Raw genomic sequence first — 19,588 nt, 5'->3', positions numbered from 1 at the left:
TTTGATTGCCGCCGGGAGTCGGGATGAATGCCTCCAAGCTACCAGGGACCTGCTGGTCACTCTAGGATCAATGGGGTACCGCGTGTCAAGCAGCAAGGCCCAGCTGTGCCAGGAGGAGGTCACTTACTTGGGATTCAGGATCAAGGACGGGACCAGGACGTTGGCCCAGAGCCGGGTCCGGGCCATCCTACAGGTCCCAGCCCCGAAGACCAAGAAGCAGGTACGAGAGTCCCTGGGCACGGTCGGCTACTGCAGGCTCTGGATCCCCAGCTTCGCGGAGCTGGCACAACCCCTATACGCCGCCACCCGAGGGGCCGATGCCCCCCTACGATGGACCGATACCGAAGAGGAAGCCTTCCAGCGGTTGAAAACGGCCCTGCTGCAACCACCTGCTCTGGCCCTACCCAACCTGGACCAGCCCTTCCAGCTTTTTGTAGACGAGGCAGAGGGTGTTGCCAAGGGGGTGCTCATGCAGACTCTCGGCCCCTGGAAGAGACCAGTGGCGTATCTCTCAAGGAAACTGGACCCCGTGGCCGCCGGATGGCCCCGCTGTCTGCGGGCCATTGCAGCCGCCGCCCTCCTGTCCAAGGAAGCGTCGAAGTTGACCTTCGGGCAGAGTTTGGAGATCACCTCGTCTCACAACCTGGAGGGTCTCCTGCGCACGCCCCCGGACAAATGGCTGACCAACGCTCGAGTAACCCAATATCAGGTCCTGCTCCTGGACCCACCCCGGGTGATCTTCAAGCAAACTGCGGCACTTAATCCCGCAACCCTGCTGCCAGCAACTGACGACTCCTTGCCCCTGCATCACTGCGCGGACACCCTGGATGCCCTAACCACCACCCGCCCGGATCTGACCGACCAACCCCTTGCCGACGCTGAGGCCACGCTCTTCACTGATGGGAGCAGTTACGTGAAGGAAGGCCTGAGGTATGCGGGGGCGGCCGTGGTGACAACGGACTCCATCGTCTGGGCTGAGGCACTCCCGAGAGGGACGTCGGCCCAGCGGGCTGAACTTATAGCCTTCACCAAGGCGCTGGAATGGAGCAGGGGTAAGACTGTGAACATCTACACCGACAGCCGTTATGCATTTGCTACCCTGCACGTACATGCAATGATCTACAAGGAAAGGGGACTGCTGACTGCCGGGGGCAAGGCCATCAAAAACGCCTCTGAAATTTTAGCTCTTCTAACGGCCATCTGGCTGCCAAAGCGTGTCGCCGTCATCCACTGCAGAGGACACCAACAAGGTGAATCGTTGGAAGCATTGGGAAACCGGCTGGCTGACAAGACAGCCCGGGAGGTCGCTAAGAAGTCACCGGCAATGCAGGCCTCCCTGTGCGACTCGCCCCGTACCCCAGTTGACTGGGTCCCAGTGGACACCCCACAATATACAAAAGAGGAAGAGGCTCTCGGCCAACGGCTTGGCGGAACCACTGACCCGACCGGCTGGTGGCGACTCCCTGACGGGCGGATCCTACTCCCAAGAGCAGTAGGGAGGCGGGTAGTCGAGCAGACCCACCGTGCTTCCCATCTTGGGGAATCCAAACTGGCCGCGGTCATACGAAAGCACTACCTCATCTGTGGCATCTACGGGGCAGTAAAAGACGTGGTGCGCAGGTGCGAGGCCTGCGCTCGGGTAAATGCACAATCCGTCCCTACCAGCTCGGCCGAGAACGTCCGCGACCGAGGACTGGCCCCCGGGGAACATTGGGAAATTGACTTTACCGAGATGACTCCGGCCCGGGGCGGCTACAAGTATTTGTTGGTCCTGGTGGATACCTTCTCCGGATGGGTGGAGGCTTACCCGGCGAAGGGGGAAACGGCTCAGATTGTCGTCAAGCACCTGGCAAATGATCTAGTCCCGCGATTTGGACTGCCACTTCGTATTGGGTCTGACAATGGTCCGGCTTTTGTCGCAAAGATAACTCAGCAGCTGGCTTCCGCGCTCCGGATCACCTGGAAACTACACTGTGCGTACCGGCCCCAGAGCTCTGGGCAGGTGGAAAGGATGAATCGGACTTTGAAAGAAACTATCACCAAATTAAAAATGGAAACTGGGGGTGATTGGGTCGCGCTTCTCCCCCAGGCCCTCTTCCGGGCCCGGTGCACACCAGGGAGGGAAGGCCTGTCCCCCTTTGAGATTGTCTATGGTCTGAGGCCCCCCCTGGTGCCCCGAGTCGGCCTTGACCAGCTTGCCGAAGTCACCCATCGGTCTTTGCTTAAGTCCTTACAGGCGCTGCAGGCTACGCGGTCCCTCGCCCGGACGACCTTGGCAGATCAGCAACCTGGGGCGGAGGTCCATCGAGGAAGGGAGCCCCTCTTCCAGCCTGGGGACCTTGTCTACGTAAAGAGACTCGACTCCCGGCAGCTCGCTCCCCGCTGGGACGGGCCCTTCACTGTCGTTTTGAGCACTCCCACTGCCGTGAAGGTAGCTGGTAAGACCCCGTGGATCCACTACACCAGGTTGAAGGGTGCCCCAGAGTGCAGTGGAACATGGGGGATCGACCCTGCCTCCACCCCTCTCAAGTTAAAACTCTCCAGACGTTTGTCATAACCTTGTTCGGAGTCAGCTGTCTCTCTGGGGTCCTGGGGGGCCTCGGGCCCCCCCCTAACAAAGAGGCACTGATAGCGGCCCTGTGGGGACCCCCCTGTAACTGTCGAGGGGGCGTCCAAGAAACCGTACCCACCACCTATACGCGATCAGTTACTTGTGGCGACTCGACGGCTTACCTAGTGTACAACAGGGGAGTGGGTGGAGGATATCATCAACATTGGGTATGCACTCGCCGACCTAAGGTACTACTGTCCCCGGACGGTCGACCTGGGCCCTGCCCAACGGCATGCCAGGTCACCTCCCAGATGCACTCCACTTGCTACAGCGCGGCCCAGCAGTGTAACCACACGGACGGGAGGGTCTATTTGACTGCCGTCCTACAGAGAACTTACAGTGGCTCCTTTGGGGGAGAAATGGACCACTCCAAATACGCCCAGGCCTCCTGCACGGGGACCGTCGGTCAGCCCGTCTGTTGGCCACTCCGGGCCCCCCTCCACATCTCTGATGGTGGGGGGCCGTCCGATCGCGTCCGGGAAGCGCAGGTGTCAGAACGCATGAAGGAGGTAATCTAGATCTTACACCCCTCGATCCAGTATCACCCCCTGGCGCTACCTAGGCCCCGGAGCCCCGGTCTGGACCCTCAGACTGCGGATATCCTCGCCGCCACCCACCAAACTTTGAATGCCACTAACCCTGCGCTGGCGGCGGATTGCTGGCTCTGCATGCCCTTCGGCCATCCTATACCCATTGCAGTGCCCGAGAGCGCGTCCGAAAACGCCTCCGTATCCGGGCCCGATTCTCCTTACCCCGGAGGAAACTGTACTCACAACCTTCCCTTTCGTGTGCAGCCGCTTTGGGCCCTCCCTGTTCCCTGTTACCTTAGGTCAGGCCCCAACACCAGTATCGCCTTGGACGTAGGCTTCGCCTCTTGTAACTGCTCTCAAACCGTCAATGTCTCCGCCCCACTTTGCCCGGCCCCCGGTCGAGTCTTTGTGTGCGGTGGGAACTTGGCTTTCACGGCCCTTCCCGCCAACTGGACGGGTCTTTGTGTCCAAGCCTCCGTACTTCCTGACATCGACCTTATTCCAGGTGACGAGCCTATTCCACTCCCCAGCCTGGATTATATCGCCGGTAGACATAAGAGGGCCATTCAGTTTCTCCCCCTACTCCTGGGCCTTGGGTTGGCCGGTGCGGGCACGGGAGCGACGGGTCTAGGGGTGTCGGTCCACTCCTACCATAAATTGTCCACCCAGCTCATTGAGGATGTCCAGGCTCTTTCAGGCACCATCCGCGATCTACAGGACCAGATTGACTCCCTTGCTACAGTGGTCCTACAAAACCGGAGGGGTCTGGACCTGCTGACAGCTGAACAGGGCGGGATCTGCCTAGCCCTAAAGGAACATTGCTGCTTCTACGCTAACAAATCCGGGATCGTTCGGGACAAGATCCGCAAGCTCCAGGAGGACTTGGCCGTGCGGCGGCAGGAGCTGGCCAACAACCCCCTCTGGAGCGGCTTCAATGGACTCCTCCCTTATCTGCTGCCACTTCTGGGCCCCTTGTTTGCGTTGATCCTTGTGTTGTCTATCGGCCCCTGCCTGTTCAGAACTGGAGCACGTATGCTCCAGGATAGGCTGCAAGCTATTAAAGTCCTGGCCCTGATGTCCCCGTATCAACCAGTGCCCCCTGAGGACCCCTCCCCCGCGTAACCTTGCGTTTGGCTTCTGTACCCACGCTTTGCTGAGCGGTCAAAGATTTGCCCTTCACTGACAAAAAGCAGTGGGGAATGTGAGGCTTGAAGAGGCTTGAGTCTCTACAACTAGACAGACTCCATCTTGTTAGACAGACTCCATGTTGTGGAAAATGCCTTGTCACGTGGTTGGGCAGGGAGCCAGAACTTCTGGCCTGTAGCCCGGCGCCAACGCCCTTATCGGGAAGCACCTGGCAGGGCGATTACCGTCAGCCTAACGGCCGGGAAAGCCCCTTGGGCAACCAGGCCAGTAAAACAAGGAAGGAACATTTGCATAACCGCTCCTCAGACCCCTATAAAGGGTGTAAAGTTGTGCTCGTGGGGGCTGCCGCTTCCCAAGCCTTCCTATAAGGCGGTAGCCCAGATTTAAATCTGCAATAAAGCTGCGACCTGCCCTCTTTGGCGCTGGGCAGGTCATCTAAAATTCTGTCCGGTTGTCGTGCGATCCAATTTGTTGGTGGGTGGGATCCCGGGCCCCGGAGACCTTGATCAGGTTTCCTTATAACATTATTGAGCGCTTACCGTGTGCAGAGCACTGAACTAAGCGCTTGGGAAGTCCAAGTTGGCAACATCTAGAGACGGTCCCTACCCAACAGCGGGCTCACGGTCTAAAAGGGGGAGACAGAGAACAAAACCAAACATACTAACAAAATAAAATAAATAGAATATATAGTGTTGGCCACAGCGGACTTGGCATGACTGACTCCATCTTGTGCATATCAACAGTAACACTTAATTTTGTGCAGACGGAAGCACTCCAGTGTTTGTAAAGTAACATTAACCAAAGTGGCCCCTCTCTGTCTGGAATGTCCCCATCCTGTGTTGACCATTATCTCCTGATAACATCTTGTAAACAGGGATTTTAACACTAACCAAACCATGACAAACAAATGGTTGTACTTTAACTTGGGATCTTGGAATGCCAAGGCCTCACGTACGGCACTACTCTCAGGAATCCTTTGTGTAGCTCGGATTTGAAACCCAATAAAAGAGGAAGAAGCGGCTGGGATCGGGGCTGCTTGTCACTCGTACCTCTCCCGGGAGGTGAACGGGCAGGTAGCCACTTTCCTTCTTTACTGCTCTATCTGAACTCTTGTCTCCGAGTCATTTTTCCTATCTGCGTCACCACCCTGGGTTCAAGAACCCTGCGGCCTATTTACACCGATTAACCTATTTTGCACCCTATTTGTCGATAACAGATAGGTACAAGTAAAATCAATCAATCGAGTAATAAATATGTACAGACATATATACAGGCAGGGCCGGTGACGTCACCAGGCGGCACCGGGCGCGGGAGGTGACGTCATGACATCAGGGCCTGGCGGAGTGTCCGCCGGAAGTGCGTGCGAGCGGGGCCGCGTGGGGGCGCTCCCGGCAATCAATCAATCAATCGATCGTATTTATTGAGCGCTTACCGTGTGCAGAGCACTGGTCTAAGCGCTTGGGAAGTCCAAGTTGGCCACATCTAGAGACGGTCCCTACCCAACAGTGGGCTCACAGTCTAGAAGGGGGAGACAGAGAACAAAACCAAACATACTAACAAAATAAAATAAATAGAATAGATAGGTACAAGTAAAATCAATCAATCGAGTAATAAATATGTACAGACATATATACAGGCAGGGCCGGTGATGTCACCAGGCGGATGATGATGATGATGTCATGACGTCAGGGCCTGGCGGAGCGTCCGCTGGAAGTGCGCGCGAGCGGGGCCGCGTGGGGGCGCTCCCGGCAATCAATCAATCAATCGTATTTATTGAGGGCTTGCTGTGTGCAGAGCACTGGACTAATTGCTTGGGAAGTACAAGTTGGCAACATCTAGAGACGGTCCCTACACAACAGTCTAAAAGGGGGAGACAGAGAACAAAACCAAACATACTAACAAAGTAAAATAAATAGAACAGATAGGAACAAGTAAAATAAATAGAGTAATAAATATGTACAGACATCTATACAGCCAGGGCCGGTGACGTCACCAAGCGGCGCCGGGCGCGGGGGGCGACGTCACCACGTCAGGGCCGGGCGGAGCGTCCGCCGGAAGTGCGCGCGAGCGGGGCCGCGTGGGGGCGCTCCCGGCAGGGCCGGTGACGTCACCGGGAGGCGCCGGGCGCGGGAGGTGACGTCACGACGTCGGGGCCGGGCGGAGCGGAGGCCGGAAGTGCGCGCGAGCGGGGCCGGAAGTGCGCGCGCGGCGGCAGAGATGGCGTCGGATTATGAGGAGGAGCTGTATGGCGTCGAGGACGACGACTTCGACAGCCAGTTCGCCGCCGAGTTGGAGGTCCTGGCCGAGCTGGAGGGTGAGGGCGACCGGAACACCCCGAAAAACGAAACCCAGGGCGGCCCCCACCTCAGGGACACTCCTCAGTCATTCATTCATTCATTGAATTCATTCATTCATTCAGTCGTATGGATGGAGCGCTTACTGTGTGCAGAGCACTGGACTAAGCGCTTGGGAAGCACAAGCTGAGGTAACCGAGGCCCAGAGAAGTGACGTGCCTTGTCCAGAGTCACACAGCTGATGATTGACGGAGCCAGGATTTGAACCCATGACCCTTCATTCATTCATTCGTATGGAAGGAGCACTTACTGTGTGCAGAGCACTGGACTAAGCGCTTGGGAAGCACAAGCTGAGGTAACTGAAGTCCAGAGAAGTGAAGTGCCTTCCCTGGAGTCACACAGCTGATGATTGGCGGAGCCGGGATTTGAACCCATGACCCTTCACTCATTCAATCGTGTTTATCGAGCGCTTACTGTGTGCAGAAGCACTGGACTAAGCGCTTGGGAAGTCCAAGTTGAGGTAACCGAGGTCCAGAGAAGTGACGTGCCCTGCCCAGAGTCACACAGCTGACGATTGGCGGAGGCGGGATTTGAACCCATGACCCCTCAATCAATCAATCATTCATTCAGTTGTATTTATTGAGCGCTTACTGTGTGCAGAGCACTGGACCGAGCGCTTGGGAAGGCCAAGTTGAGGTAACTGAGGCCCAGAGAAGTGACGTGCCTTGCCCAGAGTCACACAGCTGACCATTGGCGGAGCCGGGATTTGAACCCGTGACCCTTCATTCATTCAGTAGTATTTACTGAGCGCTTACTGTGTGCAGAGCACTGGACTAAGCGCTTGGGAAGCACAAGTTGAGGTAACCAAGGCCCAGAGAAGTGAAGTGCCTTCCCCAGAGTCACACAGCTGACGATTGGCGGAGCCAGGATTTGAACCCATGACCCCTCAATCAATCAATCATTCATTCAGTCGTATTTATTGAGCGCTTACTGTGTGCAGAGCACTGGACTAAGCGCTTGGGAAGCACAAGTTGAGGGAACCGAGGCCCAGAGAAGTGAAGTGCCCTGCCCAGAGTCACACAGCTGACGATTGGCGGAGCCGGGATTTGAACCCGTGACCCTTCATTCATTCATTCATTCATTCAATCGTATGGATGGAGCGCTTACTGTGTGCAGAAGCACTGGACTAAGCGCTTGGGAAGGACAAGTTGAGGTAACCGAGGCCCAGAGAAGTGAAGTGCCTTCCCCAGAGTCACACAGCTGACGATTGGCGGAGCCAGGATTTGAACCCATGACCATTCAATCATATGGTTGGAGCGCTTACTGTGTGCAGAGCACTGGACTAAGCGCTTGGGAAGGCCAAGTTGAGGTAACTGCGGTCCAGGGAAGTGAAGTGCCTTCCCTGGAGTCACACAGCTGATGATTGGCGGAGCCGGGATTTGAACCCATGACCCTTCACTCATTCAGTCGTGTTTATTGAGCGCTTACTGTGTGCAGAAGCACTGGACTAAGCGCTTGGGAAGGACAAGTTGAGGTAACCAAGGCCCAGAGAAGTGAAGTGCCTTCCCCAGAGTCACACAGCTGACGATTGGCGGAGCCAGGATTTGAACCCATGACCATTCAATCATATGGTTGGAGCGCTTACTGTGTGCAGAGCACTGGACTAAGCGCTTGGGAAGTCCAAGTTGAGGTAACCGAGGTCCAGAGAAGTGAAATGCCTTCCCTGGAGTCACACAGCTGATGATTGACGGAGCCGGGATTTGAACCCATGACCCTTCGCTCATTCAGTCGTGTTTATCGAGCGCTTACTGTGTGCAGAAGCACTGGACTAAGCGCTTGGGAAGGACAAGTTGAGGTAACCGAGGTCCAGAGAAATGACGTGCCTTCCCCAGAGTCACACAGCTGACGATTGGCGGAGGCGGGATTTGAACCCATGACCCCTCAATCAATCAATCATTCATTCAGTCGTATTTATTGAGCGCTTACTGTGTGCAGAGCACTGGACCGAGCGCTTGGGAAGGCCAAGTTGAGGTAACTGAGGCCCAGAGAAGTGACGTGCCTTGCCCAGAGTCACACAGCTGACCATTGGCGGAGCCGGGATTTGAACCCATGACCATTCATTCAATCGTATTTATTGAGCGCTTACTGTGTGCAGAGCACTGGACTAAGCGCTTGGGAAGCACAAGCTGAGGTAACTGAAGTCCAGAGAAGTGAAGTGCCTTCCCTGGAGTCACACAGCTGATGATTGGCGGAGCCGGGATTTGAACCCATGACCCTTCACTCATTCAGTCGTGTTTATCGAGCGTTTACTGTGTGCAGAAGCACTGGACTAAGCGCTTGGGAAGTCCAAGTTGAGGTAACCGAGGTCCAGAGAAGTGACGTGCCCTGCCCAGAGTCACACAGCTGACGATTGGCGGAGGCGGGATTTGAACCCATGACCCCTCAATCAATCAATCATTCATTCAGTTGTATTTATTGAGCGCTTACTGTGTGCAGAGCACTGGACCGAGCGCTTGGGAAGGCCAAGTTGAGGTAACTGAGGCCCAGAGAAGTGACGTGCCTTGCCCAGAGTCACACAGCTGACCATTGGCGGAGCCGGGATTTGAACCCATGACCATTCATTCAATCGTATTTATTGAGCGCTTACTGTGTGCAGAGCACTGGACTAAGCGCTTGGAAAGTACAAGTTGAGGTAACTGAGGTCCAGAGAAGTGAAGTGCCTTCCCTGGAGTCACACAGCTGATGATTGGCGGAGCCGGGATTTGAACCCATGACCCTTCACTCATTCAATCGTGTTTATTGAGCGCTTACTGTGTGCAGAAGCACTGGACTAAGCGCTTGGGAAGGACAAGTTGAGGTAACCGAGGTCCAGAGAAGTGACGTGCCCTGCCCAGAATCACACAGCTGACGATTGGCAGAGCCAGGATTTGAACCCATGACCCCTCAATCAATCAATCATTCATTCAGTCGTATTTACTGAGTGCTTACTATGTGCAGAAGCACTGGACTAAGCGCTTGGGAAGCACAAGTTGAGGTAACCAAGGCCCAGAGAAGTGAAGTGCCTTCCCCAGAGTCACACAGCTGACGATTGGCGGAGCCAGGATTTGAACCCATGACCCCTCAATCAGTCAATCATTCATTCAGTCGTATTTATTGAGCGCTTACTGTGTGCAGAGCACTGGACTAAGCGCTTGGGAAGCACAAGTTGTGGTAACCAAGGTCCAGAGAAGTGAAGTGCCCTGCCCAGAGTCACACAGTGGACGATTGGCGGAGCCGGGATTTGAACCTGTGACCCTTCGTTCATTCAGTCGTATGGATGGAGCGCTTACTGTGTGCAGAGCACTGGACTAAGCGCTTGGGAAGTCCGAGTTGAGGTAACTGAGGCCCAGAGAAGTGAAGTGCCTTGCCCAGAGTCACACAGCTGACCATTGGCGGACTGGGATTTGAACCCATGACCCCTCAATCAATCATTCATTCAATCGTATTTATTGAGCGCTTACTGTGTGCAGAGCACTGGACTAAGCGCTTGGGAAGTACGAGTTGTGGTAACCGAGGTCCAGAGAAGTGAAGTGCCTTCCCCAGAGTCACACAGCTGACGATTGGCAGAGCCAGGATTTGAACCCATGACCCATCAATCAATCAATCATTCATTCAGTCGTATTTATTGAGCGCTTACTGTGTGCAGAGCACTGGACTAAGCGCTTGGGAAGGACAAGTTGAGGGAACCGAGGCCCAGAGAAGTGAAGTGCCCTGCCCAGAGTCACACAGCTGACAATTGGCGGAGCCGGGATTTGAACCCGTGACCCTTCATTCATTCATTCATTCATTCATTCAATCGTATGGATGGAGCGCTTACTGTGTGCAGAAGCACTGGACTAAGCGCTTGGGAAGGACAAGTTGTGGTAACCGAGGCCCAGAGAAGTGAAGTGCCTTCCCCAGAGTCACAGAGCAGACGATTGGCAGAGCCGGGATTTGAACCCATGACCCTTCATTCATTCAGTCATATTGATTGAGCGCTTATTGTGTGCAGAGCACTGGACTAAGCGCTTGGGACATACAAGTTGAGGGGACCAAAGCCCAGAGAAGTGAAGTGCCCTGCCCAGAGTCACACAGCTGATGATTGGCAGAGCCGGGATTTGAACCCATGACCCTTCATTCATTCAGTCGTATTGATTGAGTGCTTATTGTGTGCAGAGCACTGTGTTAAGCGCTTGGGAAATCCAAGTTGGCAACATATAGAGACGGTCCCTACCCAACAGTGAGCTCACAGTCTAGAAATTCATTCATTGAATCATATTTATTGAGCACTTACTGTATGCAGAGCACTGGACTAAACGCTTGGGAAGTACAAGTTGGCCACATATAGAGACAGTCCCTACCCAGCACTGAGCTCACAGTCTAGAAATTCATTCATTGAATCGTATTTATCGAGCGCTTACTGTGTACAGAGCACTGGACTAAGCGCTTCTAGACTGTGAGCCCACTGTTGGGTAGGGACTGTCTCTCTATGTTGCCGACTTGGACTTCCCAAGCGCTTAGGACAGTGCTCTGCACACGGTAAGCGCTCAATCAATACGATTGAATGCATGAACAAAGCGCTTGGAAAGTCCAGGTTGGCAGCATATAGAGACGGTCCCTACCCAACAGCGGGCTCACAGTCTAGAAGTTCATCAGCATCAGCATCATCAATCGTATTTATTGAGCGCTTACTGTGTGCAGAGCACTGGACTAAGCGCTTGGGAAGTCCAGGTTGGCAACTTATAGAGACGGTCCCTACCCGACTGCGGGCTCACACAGAGTGGGCACCCACAGGGCCGGTCACCCCCAAAATCCGCCACCCTCACGAATCAATCATTCAGTCATATTTATCGAGCGCTTACTATGTGCAGAGCACTGAGCGCTTAGGAAGTCCAAGTTGGCAACATGTAGAGGCGGTCCCTACCCAACAGCGGGCCCACAGTCTAGAAGGGGGAGACAGACAACAAAACATACTGACAAAATTAAATAAATAGAATAGTAAATCTGTACAAGTAAAACAAAGTAATAAATCTGTGTGTGTGTATATATGTATATACATATATATGTGTGTGTATATATATATACATGTATATGTGTATATATATTTACATATATGCACATATATATATACATATATATGTGTGTATATATATTTACATATATATATATATATATATATAAACAAACAAACATATATTCTGTCGTCCCCAGGATTAGTCATTCCCAGAACCTGTCACCCTTAGGGTCACAGATTCTGGGGATGATTGATCCTGAGGATAACGGGTCCTGGGGGTGACAGTTTCGGTGGGTGACTGACCCTAAGGGTGACAGGTTTTGGGGGTGACTGGCCCTGTTGGTGACAGGTTCTGGGGGTGACGGGTCCTGGGGGCGGGGGGGCTGGGGAGGGGGAGAGGAAGGAGGATGAGGGAACTGAGGCAGAGAAGCTAAGTGACCTGCAAAGGTCACAGAGCAAAAAGTGCCAGAGCTGGGGCTAGAACCCAAGTCCTCCCGACCTTCAGGCCCGCGCTCGATCCAGTAGGCCGTTCTATCTACGTTACCGTTAGGATTATTTTGTAAATTGAACTGGACTTGAACAAGAGGAGCAGCGTGGCTCAGTGGAAAGAGCCCGGGCTTTGGAGTCGGAGGTCGTGGGTTCAAATCCCGGCTCCGCCGCTTGTCAGCTGTGGGACTTTGGGCGAGTCACTTCACTTCTCTGGGCCTCAGTTCCCTCATCTGGAAAATGGGGATGAAGACTGTGAGCCCCACGTGGGACAATCTGATCCCCTTGTATCCCCCCAGTGCTTAGAACAGTGCTTTGCACATAGTAAGCGCTTAACAAATGCCATCATTATTATTATTAACAACAAGGAGCAAGGCAAAAGCACCCTGGAAAACTAAAAAATCTCTCTCAAGTTGAGCCTGTCACCTGATTTTGCCGGTAAAAAACTTGGAAGGTAGAAGGCTGGAGGGAACTTGTCACCTTTACCAGAACCTGCCACCTCCAGTGGCACTCACCCCCAGAAGCTGTCATCCTCAGGATCAGTCATTCCCAGAACCTGTCACCCCCACGACCTGTTGCTTCTACGGTCAGTCACCCCCAGAACCTGTCACCTACAGGGCGAGTCACCCCCAAAACCCGTCACCCTTGGGGTCAGTCACCCACCGAACCTGTTACCCCCAGAAGCTGTTGCCCCCAGGACCTGTCATCCTCAGGATCAGTCATCCCCAGAACCTGTCACCCACAGGGCCAGTCACCCCCAAAACCTGTCACCCTTAGGGTCAGTCACCCACAGAACCTGTCACCCCCAAAATCTGCCACCCCCAGGGGCACTCACCCCCAAAATCTGTCACCCTCACAAATCAGTCACCCCCAAGACTTGTCACCCTTAGGGTCAGTCACCCCAGAACCTGCCACCCCCAGGACCTGTCATCCTCAGGATCAGTCATCCCCAGAACCTGTCACCCCCAGGGCCAGTCACCCCCAGAACCTGTCACCCCCAAAACTTGTCACCCTTGGGGTCAGTCACCCCCAGGGGCACTCATCCCAGAACCTGCCACCCCCAGGGGCACTCACCCCCAAAACCTGTCGCCGCCAGTACCTGTCATCCTCAGGATCAGGCGTACCCAGAACCTGTCACCCTCAGGGCCAGTCACCCCCAAAACCTGTCACCCTTAGGGTCAGTCACCCACCGAACCTGCCACCCCGAGGGGCACTCACCCCCAGAACCTGTCATCCTCAGGATCAATCATCCCCAGAACCTGTCATCCTCAGAATCAGTCACCCCCAGAACCTGTCACCCACAGGGCCAGTCACCCCCAAAACCTGTCACCCCCAGGGGCACTCACCCCAGAACCCGCCACCCCCAGGGGCACTCACCCCCAGAACCTGTCACCCGAGGACCTGTCATCCTCAGGATCAGTCATCCCCAGAACCTGTCACCCACAGGGCCAGTCACCCCCCAAAACCTGTCACCCTTAGGGTCAGTCACCCACAGAACCTGTCACCTCCAGAATCTGTCACCCCAAGACCTATCATGTTCAGGGTCAATCATCCCCCAAGCCTATCACACTCAGGGTCGGTTGCCCCCAGGATCTGTCACCCTCAGAGTCAGTCACCCTCAAGACCTTTCATCTTAAGGGTCAGTCTCCCCCCAGAACTTGTCACCCTCAGGATCAGTCACCCCAGAACCTCTCATACTCGGGGTCAGTCTCCCCCCCAGAACCTATCACCCTCAGGATCAATCACCCCACAAAACCTATCATTTTCAGGGTTTGTCACCCTCAGGGTCAGTTACTCCAGAACCTCTCATACTCAGGGTCAGTCACCCCCTAGAACCTGTCACCCTTAGGATCAATCACCCTGCAAAACCTATCAATCATTTTCAGGGTTTGTCCCCCTCAGGGTCAGTCACCCCAGGACCTCTCATACTCAGGGTCAGTCTCCCCCCAGAACCTGTCACTCTCAGGATCAATCACCCCGCAAAACCTATCGTTTTCAGGGTTTGTCACCCTCAGGGTCAGTTACCCTAGGACCTCTCATACTCAGGGTCAGTCACCCCCAGAACCTGTCACCCTCAGGGTCATTTGCCCCCATAACCTGTTACCCTCATGGTCATCTACCCCCAGAAACTACCACCCTTCGTGTTAGTCATTCCTAGTACCTGTCATCCTCAGACACCCCCAGCACCTGTCATCCCCAAGGTCAATCTTCCCCCAGAACCTACCACCCTCAGAGCCCATCACCCCCAGGACTTACCACTCTTCAGGTCAGTCACCCCCAGAACCTGTTGCCCCCAGAACCTCTCACCCTTCGGATCAGTCACTCATGGGACGGTCACCTTCAGACCCCCCCAGGACCTGTCATCACCAGGGTTAGTCACCCCCTAGAACCTGTCATCTTCGGGGGCAGTCATCCCAGGACCTATCTCCCTCAGGGGCGATCACCCCAAGAACCCAACGCCCCCTGGTCGCGTCATCCTCAGGGTTAATCGTCCCAGGACCCCCGGGATCCGTCATCCCCATCCTCAGAGTCCAACCCCCCTGGTACCTACCACTCTCAGGGTCATTCATCCCCCGGAACATGTTGCCCTCAGGCCCTCTCTTCCTCGGGGCAAATCATCACCGCAACCTCTCACCCTCAGGGTCGGTCACCCCCAGAACCTGTCACCCTTAGGGTCAGTCATCCCCAGAACCTCTCACCCCCAGGGCCTGTCACCCCTAGAACATGTCGCCCTCAGGGGCGGTAATTCCTAAGATCTATCGTCCCCACCATCAAACACCCCCGAGACATATTGCCCCCAGGGTCTATCCCATCCAGAACCTATCACCCTCAGGGTCTGTCAGCCGCAGGATCTCCTGCTACCAGGATCAGTCACCCGCAGGACCTGTTATCTCCAAACACCCCCTGGATTTGTTGCTCCCAAACCTGTCACCCCCATAACCTCTTGTCCCCTGTGTCAAATACCTCCAGAATCAGCCTCTCCCTGGATCAGACATTCCCAGGACTAGCCATCTCCAGGACCTATCACCCCCCCAGGGCTAGTTGCTTCCTGGCTCGGGTGTCCCCAAGGTCAGTGGCCTAGTGGATAGAGCTTGGGCCTGAAAGTCAGAATGCCATGGATTCTAATCCCAGCTCCGCCACTTAATAATAATAATAATAATAATGATGGCATTTATTAAGCGCTTACTAAGCAAAGCACTGGGGAGTTTACAAGGTGATCAGGTTGTCCCGTGTGGGGCTCACATTCTTAATCCCCAATTTACAGATGAGGGAACTGAGGCCCAGAGAAGTGAAGCGACTCGCCCAAAGCCACACAGCTGACAAGCGGCGGAGCCGGGATTTGAACCGACGACCGCTGACTCCAAACCCCGGGCTCTTCCCACCGAGCCGCGCTGCTTCCCGCCACCTGTCTGCCGTGTGACCTTGGGCAACTCGCCTCGCTTCTTTGTGCCTCGGTGACCTCACCTGTAAAATGGGAATCGAGACCGTGAGCCCCGCGAGGGACAGGGACTGCGTGCAACCCGATTTGCTTGTATTCACCCCAGCGCTTAGTAGAGCGGCTGGCATATAGTAAGCGCTTAACGAATGCCGCAATTGTTAATTATTATATGGGTGCCTCTGGCTCCTTCCAGGGACCTGAGACTTGGAGGAGTACCTGCCTCCCTACTAGGAGGTGAACTGACAGGCGGCCAGTGAGCCATTTGAGTAGGACAGCCCTTCTGGTCTCCTTGTCTGCCTGTTTAAACAAGTTTTTGTCCCCAGGGCACCCAACCCCACCGGTACCCAAGGTCTCCTGGCGACGGAAGAGGAAACCGGTGACGTTTGAGGAGGCCCTCGCCGCCGGTGATGTCGGCCGTGGGGATCGCGGCCCGGGACGGGACGGGGATGGCAGTGCCAGCCTCCCCGGGCGGGATCGGCGGGAGCCGGTGGAGGTGGAAGAGGAGGACCCTCTGGCCCCGGTCCCACTCAGTATGTTCCGGGCAGGGAGGGCCCTTTCGGAGGTTGCAGTACGTAGGGGAGCGCGGGCCGGGGGAGCCGGGGGGAGGCCGGTGTCGGGCGGGGGTGCAGGGCAGAGTCAGCCCAGACGTGCCCACCCCGTCCCGCCTCTCAGCCCCCAAGCCCAAAAGGCGGAAGCTCGAGACCGTCAAGAAGCTGGATTTTGGCCCGGGCCTCGAGGTGCCCCGTTCCGGCCCCCCGCGGGGCGACGTCACGCCCCCGCTGACCCCGGAGGACCCCGCCCGGGAGCCGGACAGCAGGTGACGGTTTCGGGCGCCGCCAGAACTACTTGGTCCTGGGAGGGGGCTGGGGCCAGGCCGATATAGGTGGGGAAAATGGGTTGGTCTGGGGGGACTGGGTGCCGTTCGGTGGCGGGAGCGGCCCCCCGGAGATGCGCCCGGAGAGAACGAGAAATCTGGTGCCTCAGAGGTGTCAGGAGGGCCGGGGGAGGCGGGGACTCAGCTGGCGGGAAAGCCTAGTGGAGGTAGTTGGAGGAGGAAGGATAAGGTCCCGGGGGGTCCGCACCCCCCTCACCGTCACGCCTGGGCACCTGCAGACCCGCCGACCGGGGCCGGAGCCCGGGGCCCCTGGACGTGAGCGACGTTGCCCCGCTCCAGAGGACCCCTTCCCCGCCGGCGAGCCGCAGAGGGGTCTTACGGCGGCCCCCCGTCTTGGATGACTACCTCAACGTGACATCCACCGACGGCACCCGGGTCTACGTGGTGATGAGGGACGATCCCCCGGGGGCAAGAGAGGAGGTAGGAGTCGATCGCGGCCGGCCCCGCGACCCGGGATCTGAGTCCTTCCGATCAGCGGGCTGCCTGTGTCGGCCCCCTCCCTCTCGGGGGCCTGGCTCGGGCCGGGAAGCCCCCGATCTCTTGGAGTCATTTCCCCACTTACTGGGTGCCAAGCACTGGGGTAGATACAAGGGAATTGGATAAGGCTGGGATCTTCTCCCCATTTTACAGATGAGGGAAATGAGATCCTGAGAGGTGTGAGGTGACATAGCAGGTGGTCCACCATCTCGGCCTCGGGCGGCAGATGGGGGGAAAGTCGGCCTGGGGCCACCGCAGCCAGCCTATCCGACCTGTCCGGGAGAATCCCGCCCGGCTTGAGCTCCCGGAGGGAGCGGCGGGACCAGCCCACGGACCCAGGATGGAGAAATAGCAGGGACGAGGGAGAGAGGCAGCGGGGCGTCGTGGACGGAGCACGGGCCCGGCCGCTTGTCTGCTGCGTGGCTTTGGGCAAGTCGCTTCACTTCTCTGAGCCTCAGTTACCTCGTCTGGAAAATGGGGAGTGAGACCGTGGGCCCCCGTGGGACAGGGACCGTCCAACCCGATTTGCTTGTATCCATAGTGAGTGCTTAACCGATACCATAATTATTAATTACGATTACCGTTATTAGGCAAGGAAGCAGTGTTGCCTGAGCTTGTGAATCAAAAAGCCTGGGTTTATTCATTCATTCGATTGCGTTTATCAAGCACTTACTGTGTCCAAAGCACTGAACTAAGCGCCTGGGCGAGTACAGCATAACCATAAACACACACATTCCCTGCCCACAACGAGCCTGCAGTGTGGGTTGTAATCCTGGCTCTGCCACTTGTCTGCTGTGTGACCTTGGATAAGTCACTTCACTACTCGCCCAAGCGCGTAGTATAGCGCTGTGCAAACAGTAAGCGCTCAATTATGCGACTGATTAATTACTCTGTACCTAAGTTTCCTCACCGGTAAAACAGAGATTTGGTTTCTGTTCTCCCTTCTGCTTAAACAGGACGGGGACTGTTTCCGACCTGATAATCTTATGTCCTTCCCAGCGCTTAGAACAGTGTTTGGCACGTGGTAAGCGCTTAACAGATACCGTCATTATTATTATTAATAATAATAATAGTCATGGTATATATTGAACTCCCACTGGGAATTAAGTAGTAAGCGCTTAACAGATACCATCGTTATTATTAGTAATAATAATAATAATAGTCATGGTATATGTTGAACTCCCACTGGGAATTAAGTAGTAAGAGCTTAACAGATACCATCGTTATTATTAATAATAATAATAATAATAATAGTCATGGTATATATTGAACTCCCACTGGGAATTAAGTAGTAAGAGCTTAACAGATACCATCATTATTATTATTATTAATAATAATAATAGTCGTGGTATATATTGAACTCCCACTGGGAATTAAGTAGTAAGAGCTTAACAGATACCATCATTATTATTATTAATAATAATAATAATAGTCGTGGTATATATTGAACTCCCACTGGGAATTAAGTAGTAAGAGCTTAACAGATACCATCGTTATTATTATTAATAATAATAATAATAGTCATGGTATATATTGAACTCCCACTGGGAATTAAGTAGTAAGAGCTTAACAGATACCATCATTATTATTATTATTATTAATAATAATAGTCATGGTATATATTGAACTCCCACTGGGAATTAAGTAGTAAGCGCTTAACAGATACCATCGTTATTATTATTAATGATAATAATAATAGTCATGGTATATATATTGAACTCCCACTGGGAATTAAGTAGTAAGAGCTTAACAGATACCATCATTATTATTATTAATAATAATAATAGTCATGGTATATATTGAACTCCCACTGGGAATTAAGTAGTAAGAGCTTAACAGATACCATCATTGTTATTAATAATAGTAATAATAATAGTCATGGTATATATTGAACTCCCACTGGGAATTAAGTAGTAAGAGCTTAACAGATACTATCATTATTATTATTAATAATAATAATAGTCATGGTATATATTGAACTCCCACTGGGAATTAAGTAGTAAGAGCTTAACAGATACTATCATTATTATTATTAATAATAATAATAGTCATGGTGTATATTGAACTCCCACTGGGAATTAAGTAGTAAGTGCTTAACAGATACCATCATTGTTATCATTAATAATAATAATGATAATAGTCATGGTATATATTGAACTCCCATTGGGAATTAAGCAGTAAGAGCTTAACAGATGCCGTCATTATTATTAATAATAATAATAATAGTCATGGTATATATTGAACTCCCACTGGGAATTAAGTAGTAAGAGCTTAACAGATACCATCGTTATTATTATTAGTAATAATAATAATGAGAGTCATGGTATACGTTGAACTCCCACTGGGAATTAAGTAGTAAGAGCTTAACAGATACCATCATTATTATTATTATTAATAATAATAATAGTCATGGTATATATTGAACTCCCACTGGGAATTAAGTAGTAAGAGCTTAACAGATACCATCGTTATTATTATTAATAATAATAGTCATGGTATATATTGAACTCCCACTGGGAATTAAGTAGTAAGAGCTTAACAGATACCATCGTTATTATTATTAATAATAGTAATAATAATGGTCATGGTATATATTGAACTCCCACTGGGAATTAAGTAGTAAGAGCTTAACAGATACCATCATTGTTATTATTATTAATAATAATAATAGTCATGGT

General features: G+C 53.3%; 1 protein-coding gene across 2 annotated transcripts in view; it reads left to right on the top strand.

Moving 5' to 3' along the window:
• Nucleotides 1-6,492: 6,492 nt before the first annotated feature.
• The window catches only part of CHTF18 (chromosome transmission fidelity factor 18), a 43,704-nt gene continuing 30,608 nt past the window's right edge, over nucleotides 6,493-19,588 (top strand). For both annotated transcript variants that reach the window (XM_038762633.1, XM_038762632.1), the window contains exons 1-4: nucleotides 6,493-6,601; nucleotides 15,862-16,068; nucleotides 16,211-16,355; nucleotides 16,652-16,853. In XM_038762633.1, the coding sequence (XP_038618561.1) occupies nucleotides 6,505-6,601; nucleotides 15,862-16,068; nucleotides 16,211-16,355; nucleotides 16,652-16,853 (651 nt within the window). In that variant the 5' untranslated portion in view covers nucleotides 6,493-6,504. The remainder of the gene's footprint in view (nucleotides 6,602-15,861; nucleotides 16,069-16,210; nucleotides 16,356-16,651; nucleotides 16,854-19,588) is intronic.

The sequence above is a fragment of the Tachyglossus aculeatus genome, chromosome 21 (assembly GCF_015852505.1).
Source record: "Tachyglossus aculeatus isolate mTacAcu1 chromosome 21, mTacAcu1.pri, whole genome shotgun sequence".
In the NCBI taxonomy this organism is placed as follows: Eukaryota; Metazoa; Chordata; class Mammalia; order Monotremata; family Tachyglossidae; genus Tachyglossus; species Tachyglossus aculeatus.
This window is presented reverse-complemented; position numbering and strand designations above follow the sequence as displayed.